At 42.1% G+C, this 15808-nt stretch overlaps 3 protein-coding genes across 3 annotated transcripts; 2 read left to right on the top strand and 1 right to left on the bottom strand.

The window, feature by feature from the left end:
* Positions 1-195: 195 nt before the first annotated feature.
* LOC121181690 (NADH-cytochrome b5 reductase 2) lies at positions 196-5620 on the top strand. The gene is made up of 9 exons (XM_041037754.1): positions 196-330; positions 623-772; positions 1452-1524; positions 2086-2192; positions 2342-2471; positions 2613-2696; positions 3085-3170; positions 3282-3381; positions 5114-5620. The coding sequence occupies exons 1-9, from the start codon at positions 316-318 to the stop codon at positions 5284-5286; spliced, it is 918 nt and encodes a 305-aa protein (XP_040893688.1). The 5' UTR covers positions 196-315; the 3' UTR covers positions 5287-5620.
* A 422-nt stretch (positions 5621-6042) lies between these two features.
* On the top strand, positions 6043-12723 carry poglut3 (protein O-glucosyltransferase 3). The gene is made up of 6 exons (XM_041037719.1): positions 6043-6364; positions 6832-7029; positions 9906-10189; positions 10341-10545; positions 11275-11471; positions 11685-12723. Exons 1-6 carry the CDS (start codon positions 6127-6129, stop codon positions 12123-12125), a joined length of 1563 nt encoding a protein of 520 aa, XP_040893653.1. The 5' UTR covers positions 6043-6126; the 3' UTR covers positions 12126-12723.
* Positions 12724-13372: 649 nt separating this feature from the next.
* rep15 (RAB15 effector protein) lies at positions 13373-15597 on the bottom strand. Its single transcript, XM_041037756.1, has 3 exons — positions 15470-15597; positions 14830-15162; positions 13373-14742 (listed from the first exon to the last, which is right to left on the bottom strand). The coding sequence occupies exons 2-3, from the start codon at positions 15109-15111 to the stop codon at positions 14200-14202; spliced, it is 825 nt and encodes a 274-aa protein (XP_040893690.1). The 5' UTR covers positions 15112-15162; positions 15470-15597; the 3' UTR covers positions 13373-14199.
* Between the last annotated feature and the right edge of the window lie 211 nt (positions 15598-15808).

Below are 15808 nucleotides of genomic sequence, written 5' to 3'. Positions count from 1 at the left end.
CCTCTCCCAGTGGTGTGATTTCAAGGCTCTGCTCCTCACTGCCTCTGAACCACCTCTGTACTATGTAGTGCCATGATAAGGTCTGCATTCCTATTGGTGCTTTGGACCTTGTGTCACCTTTCCCCCAGCAGAAGGCCACACCCCCTTATATGCCCTTTATGCTGTGTGTGTGTGTGTGTGTGTGTGTGTGTTAGAGAGAAAGAGAGAGAGAGAGGGAGGGAGAGAAGCCTATCATTGTCTTGACTGGATGCAGACTCTGGTCTCTCAGGCTGCGTGAGGAGGAGGCCCTGACACACGTCCTAACATTTTACAACTATGGACCAGAACCTGGTGAGAATGGACTTTCACTTTATTTCACTCTTTACATAAGTACTCCTCTTTATCTTTTTCAGTACCTGAAAGTCAACATTCCTTGAAGAACTGCTCGACTTTACTGAGACTCAGAGATTTAATGTCTCTGATCTGCTTTGTTATTTAACCGTGAAAAGTTAAACTGTAACTGTGTGAATCTTTCGTTAAAATGCATGCAGCAATGGGAAACCATTCTGTGCAAAACTAAAACTCTGACATTTGGTTTTGTGCTCCACAAGTGTCCATGCTGTCCATGATCTTTGTCTCACAGACGATCCCAGTGGTGGCAGCTTTTTCCGTGGTGGTAGTGACAGTGCTGTACTTCTTCCTGCGAGACTCTGCAGGAGGGAAGAAGAAGAAGCTACCTGTCGCTCTGCAGGACCCCATGGTCAAATATTCACTTCCCCTTATAGACAAACACGTAAGTTGCATACAAGCATACAAGGTCCACTGTGTTCACTGTAGGCTTTCATTGTTCCATTAATGGGGTCACACTCACAGTTAAACCCGATAACACAACTGCTGTCCTATGAATGCAACACAGAGAGGAGCAATAACTGTCTAGTCTATTTTTTTCCTGTTTCTATTTGCAACAAGTAGAGTGGCAGAGCTTCGCTCCCTCGTGGCACTGATAAAGCCTGTGCTGTCTGAGTGTACACACTAATTAAAATGATGTAAATTATTTCCTAAAAGGGAATTTCCACTAAATTTGCACATCAAAGTCTGTTTACATGTCTCAGGGCTTAGTCTACTATGCATATATGTGAAAGAAAAAAAAAATTGTAGAAGGACTTGTGTGGCTCCAGAGGGAGCTGCGGGAGGTCAGATAATTTGCCTCAAGTGATGTCACTTGGAATGAGGAATTAGAGAGAAGTGAGCTTCCCACACCTCCTCATCTCTTCCTGAAGCCAAACACTAGCTAACACCCCTATATTCTCTGTGTATTCTAACTTTTCTGGGAGAAAAATTAAAATATCTTTTGAGAAACAGTTTTATTATTAATCTGGAAAAAAAGTGCCTATTAAAACTGTTGACACTTTGATTACCTTTAAGACAAAGTGCAGGTTTGTAGGGATTAAACTGTATGTGTCCTTGCACAGGAAATCAGTCATGACACGAAGAAATTTCGGTTTGGCCTTCCATCTAAAGCTCATATCCTTGGACTGCCAGTAGGTACTGGAAACTCTTCTCTTCTCTTCTCTTCTCTTCTCGTTCCTTTTCTTTTCTCATATTTTCTTTATCTTCTCACGTAAAATTCTTTTCAACAACAGGGATTTGCTTCCTGCCTCTTAAGATTTTTCAGAGTATCTCTGTGAGAAGTGACCATCTGCGCACTAATGTCACAGCAGCATTAGCGCAGTATTAAGTAGTTGTTCTTCTTATGCAGCTCCAGCACCTCTGGCCTTATACCTGAGGTGCTGAGTGTTTGTCCTTCTTGATCTGTGGTTCAAAGTATCTTGGTATGTGGCAGTAAATGAGGACACAAGATCAGGTCTTCAGCTGTGTCCGTGATCCTATTACAGTAACTGAACCGCAACACATCAGAGCATCTGTAGCCTTTAAGGAAAGTGTGTTAGATTAAGAATGTTAAAAAGTCAGAAACTGCAGTAAAACATAGCATAAGCACATCAAAAGAATTCTGTGTAGGGGAGAGAATTTGTTGAAAGAAGTCAAATACAGCTTACTGCCATCACAGCACTCATTGCCTCTCCTGTGCTTTGACATTATGCCCAGGTCAGCATGTGTACCTCTCAGCCAAGGTGAACGGCAATCTGGTGGTCAGAGCCTACACACCAGTCTCCAGTGATGAGGACCAGGGATATGTTGACCTTGTGGTAAAGGTAATTAACATTACTGATCGAAAATACAACAGCACAAACATACCAGGAGAGTTTGGTCCATAGGTTAACTGGTTGTAGAGCCACATATAGGGTAATAACAGACTGAGTAAGTCTCTAAAATGGTTGTGTTCTTTGTGTAATTTCTTCAGGTGTACTACAAGAACTGTCATCCCTCCTTTCCAGAGGGAGGGAAGATGTCTCAGTACCTCGACAACATGGCTATTGGAGACACGATTGACTTCAGAGGACCCAATGGACTGCTGGTGTATAAGGGAAATGGTATGGCATGTGTATTTGTGGAAACACATTCCATGCGTGTGTATGCAGTGCATTGTGGTTACTTTCTGTCACCAGCAGATGTCACTGTGGTACAATATAATTCTTACTGAACTCGCTGAGACTTCCTCTCCTCCAAATAAGGTCAGTTTTCCATCCGACCGGACAAGAAGTCAGACCCCAAGGTTCGGAAGTTTAAGCACGTCGGAATGATCGCTGGAGGAACAGGTTCATTTACATTTCTATTAACCTGTCATGAATGACTCTAATGTGCAATAATGTCTGTACTTCATTCAGAAGATTACAGAGGCTCAGCAGGCTGAAGCTTCTGCAGGATGAAATATCCTGTTTGTTCTAGATAACGGATTTGTTACATAGGTGAAGACTGGGGAACAGTACTGCAAGTGTGTCACTGTAGGTTTTCAGAGGTTATACCTAAAGTGGTCCAGGACTTCAACTTTCAGGACCAATTTGATGAATTTTTTTTTTGTAGCACCACTGCTGACAATATAACTTAATTGAAAAATGAGAGAAGACCACACTCTGCTCCCCTGTCTTCCCCTCACTGAGATATAAATCATCCTCTGAGACCAACTTCAGTCTTTTGCCATCACAGGTATCACTCCTATGCTGCAGTTAATTCGCAGGATCACAGCGGACCCCTCTGACAACACCAAGTGCTCTCTCATATTTGCCAACCAGGTCAGACTCAGCTCCGTCGCAGTACATTGTTTTGGGTTTTATTGTTAAAGAGTATTACTGTACAAAAACACTCTGGAGAAATAACATTGTCTTTCACTTGATCTCTCTCAGACTGAGAAGGATATCCTGCTGAGGGAGGAGCTGGAGGAGGTGAAGAGGAATCATCCTGACCAGGTCAACCTCTGGTTTACGCTGGACAAACCTCCACAGGGTGAGGAAGTATTTCTTCATTTATGGACCTAACAGCAGGGCTCCTGGTGGGCTGCCACTCACTGTAACCTGCACCCACGTGTTAAAGCTGCACCTGTAATGTTAATCATACAGAACAGGTGGGATTCTTTCATCCAAAAGTGCTTCTTACAATGAAAACGATGTGTGGGATTTTCATTCAGGTGCTGTGACTGATGCAGCTTTAACAAGTCTTTGGTTTAGTCCTAATGACTCATCCGTTTTTAATAAAAAAAAGAAAGAGATCTTCAATCAAAGTATATAAATACTATTGTGGCCCGTCAATCTGTGTCAGTACACGAGACTTGATAACTCTGACCAGCATCAATAAGAGCGAGCTAGCTGCACTAGCATCAAGAAATTTGCACCTGAAATGATATGACATTTCTCAAAAGACCAGGATTTGTAATGGACACAGGTGAAGCAATCTCACCCAACTGAGAGACTGTTTCTGAAAAAAACTTTCACTGAGAGTCAAATGTTTTTGCAGTGTAATTTTCTTAAGGTGTCACAGTTCAGTTCCACATGTGACCCAACTTATAAAATTTGTCTTCTGAGAGGACGAGGGCTTTACAGTACACATATTACAAACAATACAGAATAGTTTTCCAATAGGATTAGCCAAGTAGCCAATGTGGACTAAGTAATTACACCAAGTGGATCGTTAAATTTGCCGCATGATACATGATTACAAAAGATCACATTAAAGATTTTCAAATTTAATTTCTGGCGTTGCAGTTGCAAAATGTTTTTTTGTTTTTTTACAGTGAGACATGCTACTTCTCATAAGTACGCACATACATATATATATATTTATATATATATGCAGTGAATACATTCTGAAGCCCAGTCCTCTGGTTTCACTGCTGAATATTCAAAGTGAGAAAACATACAAAGACTCCTCAGCTGGAGGAAAATCCTTGCAGGCAGTGGAGGGAGATAGCTTCAACAGGGTGTTACAGTAGCTTGGCAAAACGCTCATGTCTTTGTTTGCATAATCCTTAAAGTGAGCAGAAATTAATGAGCATAATAATGTTACATAATCTCTGCTGTGAAGGCTTTGAACAGCGCTCATATTCTGTCTTCTTGTGTCTTCATTACTTCCACACAGAAAAGAAACACATCAGCACTTCATCATTATTCATTTGAAGAGGTGTACTCGCTCTTCATTGGCAGTGTCATTATTTGGTTGCCTTGGGGGTAGCGATGACTATCTGTGGATGAAAGTTGAACAAATCTCCTCTTGTTTCTTGTTATTAATGGCTTTACTGACAGTAGCAGCTGAAATCTTTATCTTTCCCTAAAGATCAAAAACTAAGCAGGTAATTTCATTCCTGATTTAATTCTTTCTTTGAATGAGATGAAGACCTGCTTTAGCTTCTGTTCTCCTTTCACCAACAGTCTCCCTCTGCTGTGGCAGTGAGGACAGAGAGAGACAGACCAAAAATGAGTGTTAGTATTTAGAGAGGAAGTGAAAACAGTCTCCGAGACAGATTTCTCTGGTGAATAAGCTGCCAGTGTTGCAGTTTTACAACTTTTATCAATTTTAACATTTTTGGCTGTAAACATGGCAAACAGCTGTGCCAAAAAGTGAGCTGTTTTAGAAACAGGATGGGATTCTCGTATGAATTTTTACAGCTGTAAAAAATACCAGAAATAGTGCAACAATTCATTGAAAATCAGTTTCTGATTCATCTTTTTGTCTTGTCCTCCAGACTGGCGCTACAGTTCAGGATTTGTGACCTATGACATGATCAAGGACCACCTCCCTACTCCGTCCAACGATGTCCTTATTGTCCTGTGCGGTCCTCCACCTATGATTCAGAATGCCTGTCTGCCAAATATGGAAAAGCTGGGATATAAAACAGAAAACACCTTTTCTTACTAGCATTCTGATTGGCTACAGAGCTGATTTGTTCCCTGTAATCATTTGGCCACAAATGAAAATTGTTAATGGTCTAATACTATTCAAAATGACAGACTGTGTATGTCTGGTGCTGTTAACAGTCTTTGTCATTTAGGATTTTTGGTCTCACTGACACTAGAACCACTAATTGCCATCAAAATCACTCAATAACAATGGTATGAAAATTTTCTGATGTACTTTTATTTACAGCAACAAACTGCCATCATATTATCCCTTATACAAGACGTCAGTCTCTTTTGAAATCAAACTGTTTTTTAGGCCAAAATGTAATTTTTTGAAAAATAAAAATGGAGTAAACATGTAAAAACAGCAGCTTTGATTTTTAACACATACAGTAATAAAAAATACAAGTACGACAGTAGTCAAAGACTGAAAATGTATACAAAATATGAAATTTATACAACAATTATAGTACACTAAAAAACTGTCCTTGTTAAAATTTGATAAGACCAATAACACCAAAGGAAAACAGCACTTCATTAATCTTTCAAATCTAAGGCTTTGTATCTGTAGTAATTTGTAAAGTATGATTGAAAGCTCCACAAAAACTAGTAAGTTGAATTTCAGATGTTGTTCTAGTAAATACTGTGCAGTATTTTTAGATTCAGTCTATGATATTTAGTGAGGGTCTTTGGTGGGGCGTTCAGAGTCCGCGACTAAAATTTCCGACATTCCGTCAAGGCACCACCGGACAATGGGCGTGTTTCTCTTCGACAACATGTCGGCATAGGAGTTTCTATCCAAACTTTACAGCCAATATTCACAGAGTTTAGACGGAAAGTCGTGAGCAGTCTGAGGAATATGGTGTGTGAGCACAGCGCAGATTTAGTTCAGCCTTCTCAGAGCGGTTCACTTCGCGGGTTTATAATTTTCGTAGTATTTGTTAGCTTTAACTCGGCGGTTTCTGCATGTGAAGGAATCAGCCCAGAGAGATGTCTCATCTGGGGAGCGGGACTGAACCCCGACACGGTTTTACCGGTCCGCTACTTCTTTATTCAGGCGGTCAGTTCAAAGGGAGAAAACCTGACTTTGTCTCCAGGTAAATGAGCACACACTTAGCATGTTCCCCCCAAAATGTCACGGTGTTAAACATAGCAGCAGTAAAATGCTAGTGCGGAGCAGTTGCCGGTCAAATCAGCTAACTCAGTTCATGTCGCTTCATTTTTAAGCTAACCACGGACTGATGTGGCAACATGTTTCTGAATATTATCAGCACACACAGCTGGCTTTACTTAACACTAATTTGTTCCTGTTGTCATCGACCAGATTATGTCATAATGGCACTATAATCACAACTAGTGTCTCCATTAGCCTTCAAATGAGACACAGAGCTAGTTTCATTCATGCTTTAAGTCAGTCTCTGAGCATGTGTGGTCAGCTAACAACAATAGGTTGTGTGTCAGTGTGCAAAATGCGGTGTAAGTATCTGCTGCTCGTTAAAGCCCTGCAGCAGGATGAACATAAGTCACAGGTGTTGCTGAAACGCTCTTCACGCGTGCTGTTCAGGTAAAGACACGTTTAAAGTGAAGATCAGCTCCCTGGACAAGAAGGAGCACATCCGCATCCACGTCCCTCCACCTCTGGACAGAGGAGATGGGTCCTTCCTGGTGAGGTACCGGCTCTACGGCACAGCGCTCAGGGGTCTGAAGATTGAAGTCCTCCACCAAGATGCTTCTGTTGCCAAATCACCCTACATCATGCAAGGTCTGTAATTATCAGCATTTATAAATAATTTTGTTTTACAATATGGTCAGATCTTCATCTAAGATACAGTAATCAATAAACTCAATCAGTTTTAACTACTACCACACAAATCAGTGTATTGGTCCTGTCGGTGTAGAGCACATCATTCAGACACTCAGAGCGTACGTTGGAAAAAGTACATGAACCCTCAGGCAAATGTTTGGTGGCCCTGAGAGCTCAACCTACCTCAGCTTAAGAAAACACATGCAAATTAAGAGAATATCTTCAACATGGCTGCAAAGTTAGAAAACACAACTGTAGTTACTAGAATGGAGGAAGATCCCTCTCATGCTTGGAGGATTACTATAACACAGCTCAATGGAGATACTTAGTCAGAGGTTCACTGAGAATTAAAATGCAAAATGGAGAGAACTAGAATTAAGCCAGTTGGATATCACCTTATAGTCCATATTAGGTGATAAAATTTAAGATTATGCATTTGGACAGATTAAGTTACTGGACAATGGTTCCTCTCAACATGGGTGGCATATGACAGAGAGTTAAAACCTGCACAGCTGGGTTTGAGGTTTAAACAATGTCTTTAGAAAGACATTACATCACATTTAATACACTTAATCTGCAGCAAAATAGGCTTGGAAATATATTACAGATAGCCACAGTTTAGATAAACGGGATTTCTGCAGATATTTACAGCTCAGACTTTATGTTAAAATGAATGAGGATGCTGAAATGAGTCTTATAAGTGTTTATATTGATGCATGTAGGGGCAACATTCACAAGACACTGTTGTCAAGAATACACTCATGTTTACAATTCAAGATCCATTCTACTTTCCATGTTAAATGAGGGAAGGAAGCAAACCTGACTCTGACAGAGGAGAAGCTGTTAAACATACACAACCAAGGGGGGAGTTGTAGGTTTCAGCAGTGAGGATCACTTCCGTGTTCAAAAAGCTGCAGTTCCTTGGCTGCCGCTGGGGGCTGGCTCCAGAAGTGAGCAATTCTCTATTGACCCCCATGTTAAAAAAGCCAATTTTACAGCCTAAAAAAAACATATTTACAGCCTGGTACATTTTTTGTTTTTGGTCTCTATTGATAGTTTCCACCTCCGTGAACACTGTTGGGGGGGTGGGGGTGTACCACAACCGTTTTAGTGTTATTTAGGCTCAAAATTCGTACATAAATTAGGGCGTGGTTACGTTGAGTGACAGCCCCATAGACAGGCACTGGCAGTTAGCTCTTTGCTAAAGCATCGGTTGGGCTAGGCGGCTACATCCAGAGGCCTCCGGCTACCTCCAGCGGTTGACAGGGGCTGCAGTGTCCGTGTTTGTTTGCCAATGTTTGGATAGGTTTTTGTGACAGTATGGCTTGTTGTAGTGTAGACTGTACTAACCGACCGTCGAAGGAGTCTGCGTTGCAGTTTTTTCGGTAAGTGAATTTCTCACTATTTTACCTGGATGTTTGCACTAATTAGCATGTATTAGCATATTTTGCCGCTGGCTTATGACTAATAATTGCCGATTTATGGTCGCTGCTGATACAGATAGAGGACCGGAGCAGCTAATGTTAGGAACGCTGTTGCGATGTGTTCCGTGCTCTCAGAGTCCGTTTATTGTGGGAATACTAGGCTACAATTTTATTTCGTCTAATTTTTCTGTTTAAAAAGTCCGACATAGCATGGACAGAGCAGCTCCGTCAGTAAGCGGCTGCTGCTGTTTGTGTGCTGCTGTAACTGTAAGTGGATAGTGGATGGAGGCAGCGGTGAAAGCCGGTAAATATTAAATATTAAACACTTTAATATATTATCATTAATAATTAAAATAATTAGGTCAGTTGGTAGAGCATGAGATGCATGAAGCATAAATCTCTCAGGGTCGTGGGTTTGAACCCCACTCCGGGCGGCACCGCCTCCCATGGGCTCACCACCCGTGGGAGGTGCCATAGGACTTCGGATTAAGATTAATTATTATTTCAAGTGCTGTGGCGTTATAGTTTGTAAGGAACTTACATTCAGGTATGAGCGCTCTCTGTGTGTCGCGGTTACACGGGGTCGAGCTAGTCGGGTCGGACTCGGGGACTGTCGTGTGGTGGATGTAGCTGCGTGTGGCTGCCGCTTAGCTTGTTAGCCTAGCTGATTAGCCTTAAGGTAGCTCTGTTGCTCCGAGCTAAGTGGCCGGGTTGTCGGCCGGCAGACCCGTAGAGTAATCGCCTCTCCGCCAAATATGGAAAGTGCACTCCCACTAAAATCCAAGATGGCGCAGCTCAAATGCCCATGGTTTGGTCACAAAACCGACTCCCTGAAACCAATGGGTGCAATAGTCTGCACAGCACACGTTGTACGACACAGTACAGGGCTGCACTGCAAAAGAACGCCCACACTGCATCACCTGAATGGCCAGATCTATGCATAATGAGTGCTGGTCTTAAAATGAAGCCTCTGTGAGCCTCATCATTATTCTTATGCATGTTAAATGAATATTCTGGTATCCCACCTTCATTAGATAAGGACAATTTGCATTAGTGCTTCACATCATATCATAGTCTCTCCTCAGTAAAGCACATCACAGGCTTAGAAACATGGAGGAACTATGCAACATGAGACCATCCTGTCTCAGAAATGTTAGACATCACTGCTGTTACATAACTACATGTGTTTTTGTGGTCAGCACTTCACTTATGCACAAGCCTCATCATGTGTACAAAGGAAGTTAGTGAACACTAGCTTCCTTTGTACATACGTATCTCCAAAATGCATCATTAGTCCTGAGGTTGCCAGTAAAAAGTGATGCAGAATAAACAGAACCATTGTCACCATGTCTTTGCCTGTGACTGCAGTGGGTCCCTGATCTAACCCAGTGTATTCTTCTAAATGCTCAGGTCCGGTCTATCATGAGTACTGTGACTGTCCTGAACCCGACGCCGCCGTCTGGCAGAGTATCATGCAGTGTCCTGCTGTAGAGCCTCAGATCCTCGCGGACTTTAAAGCCTTTCCTGCAGTCGACCTGCAGCACCTCAGACAGGAAGTGCCTCACAGATTCTCTAACAGGGGAGGCCTCATTCATTACGCCATCATCAACAACCAGCTGTATCGCCGCACTCTGGGCAAATATACCGACTTCAAGATGTTCTCTGATGAAATGCTGCTGTCTCTAACAAGGAAGGTAAGGCTCTGTGTGTGTGTGTGTGTGTGTGTGTGTGTGTGTGTGTGTGTGTGTGTGTGTGTGTGTGTGTGTGTGTGTTTGAGGGATGTTAAAGGATCCAATTATTCCCATTGTTTGTTGATTTCAAATCAAACTTGTTTGTCTGCTGAAGGTGAGGTTGCCTGATGTGGAGTTCTTCATCAATGTTGGTGACTGGCCCTTAGAGACGAGGAGGACGGACGCTGTTCCAATCTTGTCGTGGTGTGGCTCCACAGACACCCGGGACATTGTCCTTCCCACTTACGAGGTCACACACTCCACCCTGGAGACCATGAGAGGCGTCACCAATGACCTGCTGTCTGTCCAGGGAAACACAGGTATCTCACACACACACACATGCGCACACGCACACACACGCACACACATTCATGTAGCAGTGGTCTAAAATGTTGTCAGTGAATTTTATGTCTGTCTGTGTAAGACAGTTTTCAGTTTATGGGACCAAAATTCGTACGTTTGTCTCTGTGCTACCTAGTAAGAATTCTTCTTCTCCTGACTGGGGTCAACATGGTGCAGCACTTTGTACTGATTTATTAACATTTCATTAATGCAGACCAACATTTAAAGAAATAAATGCTTTTTGGTTCAAATGCAGACTGTTAGATTAGGACTCTTGAAATTCTCATCTTAAGACTTAAAAAAAAAAAGAAGTCAAATAAAAACACATTGGTAGATGTTTGTTAGCATGTAGACATTTCCACATGCATCTCTCTGATTTTCCCACAGCTGTATTTGCAGTCACTGTGTGTGGAGTTTTGCCTTATAATCAGACTGGTGTGAGAAAGAGCTGGCAGTTGATCAGTGAATGAGTCTTGATATGTATCCGCCCTTACCTCAGGCTTAACCTGTCCCTGTAGTACAAGTTGAACCGTGACAAGTAAGTTGTAACTTTTATGACAGTACAGACAAGTTGTGTTATTGATGTACAGTGAAATAGTTTTATGGTGTTACAGACAGTTGTGGGCCTTTAAATTTTTCCATTCCTTTACTCTCCTTTAACCATAGTGTTATTATAATTTGATGATATTGGGATAAACTTCTTCCAGGGCCTCCGTGGGCTAATAAAACAGAGCGGGCGTTTTTCCGTGGCCGGGACAGTCGAGAGGAGCGTCTTCAGCTGGTCTCTCTGTCCAAGAAAAACCCTGATCTGCTGGACGCAGGTATCACAGGGTGGTTCTTCTTCAGAGACAGAGAGAAACACGTAGGCAAAGCACCACTTGTTGGATTCTTTGACTTCTTTAAGGTGAGAAAAAAAATGTATAGACAAATGAATATTTGATATTAGATTTGCCACTTCAGTGGTGACAGCTGTGGCTGGTGGAGTTATGTTTTCAGGTTTCTTTTTTTAAATTTCAGTTTATTGTCACTGGATTTTTGCTGCTCTCCTGTGCAGCCTCACCATGATCAACGCAATTAAATTATGTTAAAAGTGGTTTTACCTTTTCCCCTCTTGAAGTACAAGTACCAGGTGAACGTGGATGGGACAGTGGCGGCGTATCGTTTTCCTTACCTGATGCTCGGGAACAGCCTGGTCCTGAAGCAGGACTCGCAGTATTATGAACATTTCTACAGCCTCTTGAAGGCAGGGACTCACTACGTTCCTGTGAAGAGAAACCTGTCAGACCTTCTGGAGAAAATCAAATGGGCCAAAGAGAACGACGCTGAAGCACGAGAGATGGCCAGAGAGGGTCAGGCAGCGGCCAGGGAGCTGCTGCAGCCCAGCAGACTGTACTGTTACTACTACAGAGTGCTGCACACGTACTCGGAGCGACAGGCGGGACAGGCCACGCGACACGCAGACATGGAGCTGGTTCCTCAGCCGGACGACCACACCGCTGTGTGCACATGTCAGCGTAAAAACCACGAAGAAGAAACCAACATGAAAGATGAACTATGATGGAATATGTTTTTAGTTTTTAACTTTGTTATCTCTCTTCTGAATCATTCCCAACAAATAAAGAGCGAAAATAATTTAATGTTCCTGATACTGAAGAAAATGTGAATGTAATAGTGTACAGTTAAACATTACAGTTAAAATTGGTGCTGTTCCTTTGGACAGTAAAGGAAATTTTAGGACAGATTCACTGTAAAAAGCTTGTCCTCAGACATTTCAAGATGAAGCTACAGGACAAACTTATAATGCCCTCCTCCTTATTTTTTAATACTGTATGTTAGGTATTGCTGTTTTGTGCCTTTGGAAAGATCTGGTTAGCAATGTGAGAAAGTGAGATTATAATTAGTGTTTTGTAAACGTGCCTTTGAATATTTGTTTACAGTATTATCCTAAAATAAATATGTCTTTAAGTAAATCTGATATGTTGCTGTACATCATGTTGAGATGTTTTTGTCACAGACCAACTGGCAGACCTCTTTTATGCCTTCTATTGAACCACGCTGCTAGCATGGCTAAACGTGTTTTTTTTTAAAAGTAAAGCCACATTAGACACAACAACACTGCACAGATTTGTGTGTAAATGTTGACAGCAAAAAATTTTAATAGTGTACAATCATAGCAACATTCAAACAATATTAGACCAAAAACATTAAAAAGATAAAAGATGTTTTCTAACCCTCACTATTATTATTATCTATATGAGAATGTTTCTTCCATGCCATTGTGTTAGTCTGAATGAAGAGACATAACAGTCCCCGTCTTAAACATGTTTCATAGCTAAATGTACCACACGTTCACTCTTTCCACAAACTGTTAACTCAGCCTTAATTTTAAACCACTGACGTCCGTGGTGCAACTTCAAATAACCTGAGAAACAGAACCCCTAAAGCACAGTTGTTTCAGATTTACATGTTGTCCAAACAAACACACACACAAACACACACGCACACATAGCAGGTAGCTGGTTATAAAAATACGGATCCTATTGCAAGTGTGTTAAGTCGTTTTATGGTTTATTGTTGTCTGTTATGGGTCTTTAAACAACATATTTTCATTTCCCTAGGTGTGTTTGGAGGGTGCTGCCCTGGTTCACTCTTTTTTGATGTCACCTGAACATATGACAGTCATCTGTTGTTTGACTGAAATTCAGGTAATCTAAAAATCAACCTTTAATTTTCAGGCAAACACTTTTTTTTTGGTGTTCACTTTATTGGTAGGTGGGATGATACTCAGCTGATAAACCTGATAAAGTTTTGCTTCTGCACGCACACATCTAATCCTGTAACATTTACTCATTGTTATTCACAGCACAGTGGTGTGTACACTTCTTTTCCTTTTTTTTTTTTTTTTTTTTTACAAGAGTAAAGTTTTGCTGTAAGTGGCCCCTAATAAGGTTTTCTCATACTTTGACCTGTCAGAGCAGGAAATGCAGTGGTGTTACTAATAACATTAATGATGACTCTGTTCCGTTTAGCAGTAAGTCACTGCAGTAAAACTGAATAAACAATGGTTAGAACCTTGAAGTAAAAAATGTCATCATGATTATTAGTTACACCTGTGTCTGAGAAATCAGAACATCTGCTGTGATAACAAACCTTTTCACTGTAGATGTTCTGATACAGGAGCAGCACAGATGCACGGTTTAAAATCATAAAATGAGTGATGGCTGAATTCCATTTAGCTATGTGAGATTCAGGGTCACCCTCTTGAGCATCATGTTATTTTAGCACACTAATTGAATATAACTGAATTTAACTGCAGTATGTTTGCCGTTGTGTTTAAAGACTGTGTTTTAATAAGTTTCTGCCTCAAGCTATTAGAAAACAGGAGAGAATAAACAGCAGGAAACTCTACATGTGAACTGACATACTTTTAAGATGCACCATCCACAACTGGTGTAATTTTAAAATGACCAGAATTTTCTTTTCAAACTTTTCAACTTTATCAAACTCAACATTTTAGTGAGACTGGACGTTGTTTATCGAGAGATGCATCAATAGCTGTCATACAACATAGTATATTACTGTGGTCTTGTATTGTGTTATTGGCGATATTTGATATTCTGAGTCTCTTTGGTTTAGCTGAATTTAATCATGAGAGTGAGAGTGTCCCCCTCTCTCTTAGTGACAATAGCCTGCATCATTCCTGACGGTGTATGAAGATACCTCGAACCTTTGAAGAAGTTCTCAATCAACGGTCTGTCAATCTTGTCGCACTTCCCGATGGCTGCCTCAAAGTTGTTGCTGAGGACACCATAGATGTTCTCCTTGTCATTTTTCTTCCCAAAGAACAAGAAGAGGGCGTAGCAGTCCTTGCCAATGGAGGCGCAGAAGTCCACCAACCTTTCGTATGAGGTCTTGTTGCCTGACTCTTTCTGGGCCATCTGGACGGACTCGCTGCAGTTCTCTTGGTTGCCATTCTCCTCAGCATCCTCTTTCTCCAGCAAGTGTAGAACCTGCACGGCGATCTGGATCCGAGGATTCTTGGTGGGCTTGTCCAACACGGCCCAGACCCAGTCAGCCCCGAGGAGGATGCGCTGTTCTGGTGTCATGGCCGTGCAGTTGAAGGTGTCTGTTATGTTGAGGCAGACACTTTGGGAGATGTAGGTCATCAGGAAGACCTATGGGAGGACAACAAACCACCGTGAAACAGTTTGACATCTCCGATTGATGAATGACCAAAGCATATCATCGATCAAGGTACCTACCTGAGTGAGCACCTCAGGGCTCGGGTGGAACTTGTCCTCTGGGTCCTTGAAGAGGAGGTACTCCTGGGCTCTGGACGAGGCGGCAGAGATGCAGTCGTTGAATAGAGGTATGAAATCGTTGGGCTTGGCGACAGGGGACCTCCTGAGGGTGGCGAAGATGCTTGGTCGAAGATGTGTGTTCTGATCGAGGTTGGGTCGGCTGGAGGAGCTGCGCTTCAAAGAGGAGAAGAAGCTGGAGTTCTGTTCGGGGTTCGAGGTGGATTTGCTGAATCTGTGACCCATGGTGGACTGACGATTGAGGGCAGGAGATCAAAGGGTGGTCTCCCTGATACACTAGAAACAGAATTTGTATGAGCAGAAGAGAACAGACGGTAATCTGAAATGAACATATGGTCGGGAAAAGTTGAGATTAGTATTCTGATAGTTGTGTTCTTTAAGGTACAAAAGAAAACCACTAATTTTATGAGTGTGGTCCCACCATATGGTACCACTGTTTCTGTCATTTAACAGTGAATAGCTGACTATTAGTCAATGTTGAACAGTAAAAGACTACCAGTCTTCTGTCCACCAATACAATGAACTAACAGTACTAATGATGTGTTTGGTCATATCCATAAAAAGCTAACAAAGCAATACTCACCAGGATGGGTCTGGAAGTTTCTGCAGTTCCAAGTCCTCCACCTGTCCTCCGCTCCTGTCCCCTGTCCTGCTGAGATACACAGTGTGTCTGTGTGGTGCTGTGTGTGAAGCTCAGTCTCCGGTGTCCTGATGTGTGCAGAACCTTCAGCAGAATAAAGAGGATTTTCTGTCCCGGGTTTCGAGGGGGGGAGCTCTGCAGATAGCGTTAGCGTGGGTGTGGTGTTTGGAACTTGTCAAATTTTAGGTAAGTCAACAAAAGACTCATCTTACCAGTTAACTGGCAGCAGCAGCTTGAGACCTGGTGTAAGCCTGAAGGGTTTGGTGGGTAAACAAAATGCTT

Source organism: Toxotes jaculatrix, chromosome 5, assembly GCF_017976425.1.
Source record: "Toxotes jaculatrix isolate fToxJac2 chromosome 5, fToxJac2.pri, whole genome shotgun sequence".
NCBI lineage: Eukaryota > Metazoa > Chordata > Actinopteri > Toxotidae > Toxotes > Toxotes jaculatrix.
Note: the sequence above shows the minus strand (reverse complement) of the source record. Positions and strands in the feature narration are given on the sequence as shown.

Excerpts from the sequence above, each read along its gene's own strand:
- poglut3 (XM_041037719.1), top strand. The coding sequence starts at position 6,127 with ATGGTGTGTGAGCACAGCGCAGATTTAGTTCAGCCTTCTCAGAGCGGT. Across the intron at positions 6,365-6,831 it reads AAACCTGACTTTGTCTCCAG|GTAAAGACACGTTTAAAGTG; the intron begins GTAAATGAGCAC and ends CGTGCTGTTCAG. Across the intron at positions 10,546-11,274 it reads GTCTGTCCAGGGAAACACAG|GGCCTCCGTGGGCTAATAAA; the intron begins GTATCTCACACA and ends AACTTCTTCCAG.
- LOC121181690 (XM_041037754.1), top strand. Across the intron at positions 773-1,451 it reads TTCCCCTTATAGACAAACAC|GAAATCAGTCATGACACGAA; the intron begins GTAAGTTGCATA and ends GTCCTTGCACAG. Across the intron at positions 2,472-2,612 it reads GCTGGTGTATAAGGGAAATG|GTCAGTTTTCCATCCGACCG; the intron begins GTATGGCATGTG and ends CCTCCAAATAAG.
- rep15 (XM_041037756.1), bottom strand. The coding sequence starts at position 15,111 with ATGGGTCACAGATTCAGCAAATCCACCTCGAACCCCGAACAGAACTCC. Across the intron at positions 14,743-14,829 it reads GCCCTGAGGTGCTCACTCAG|GTCTTCCTGATGACCTACAT; the intron begins GTAGGTACCTTG and ends GTCCTCCCATAG.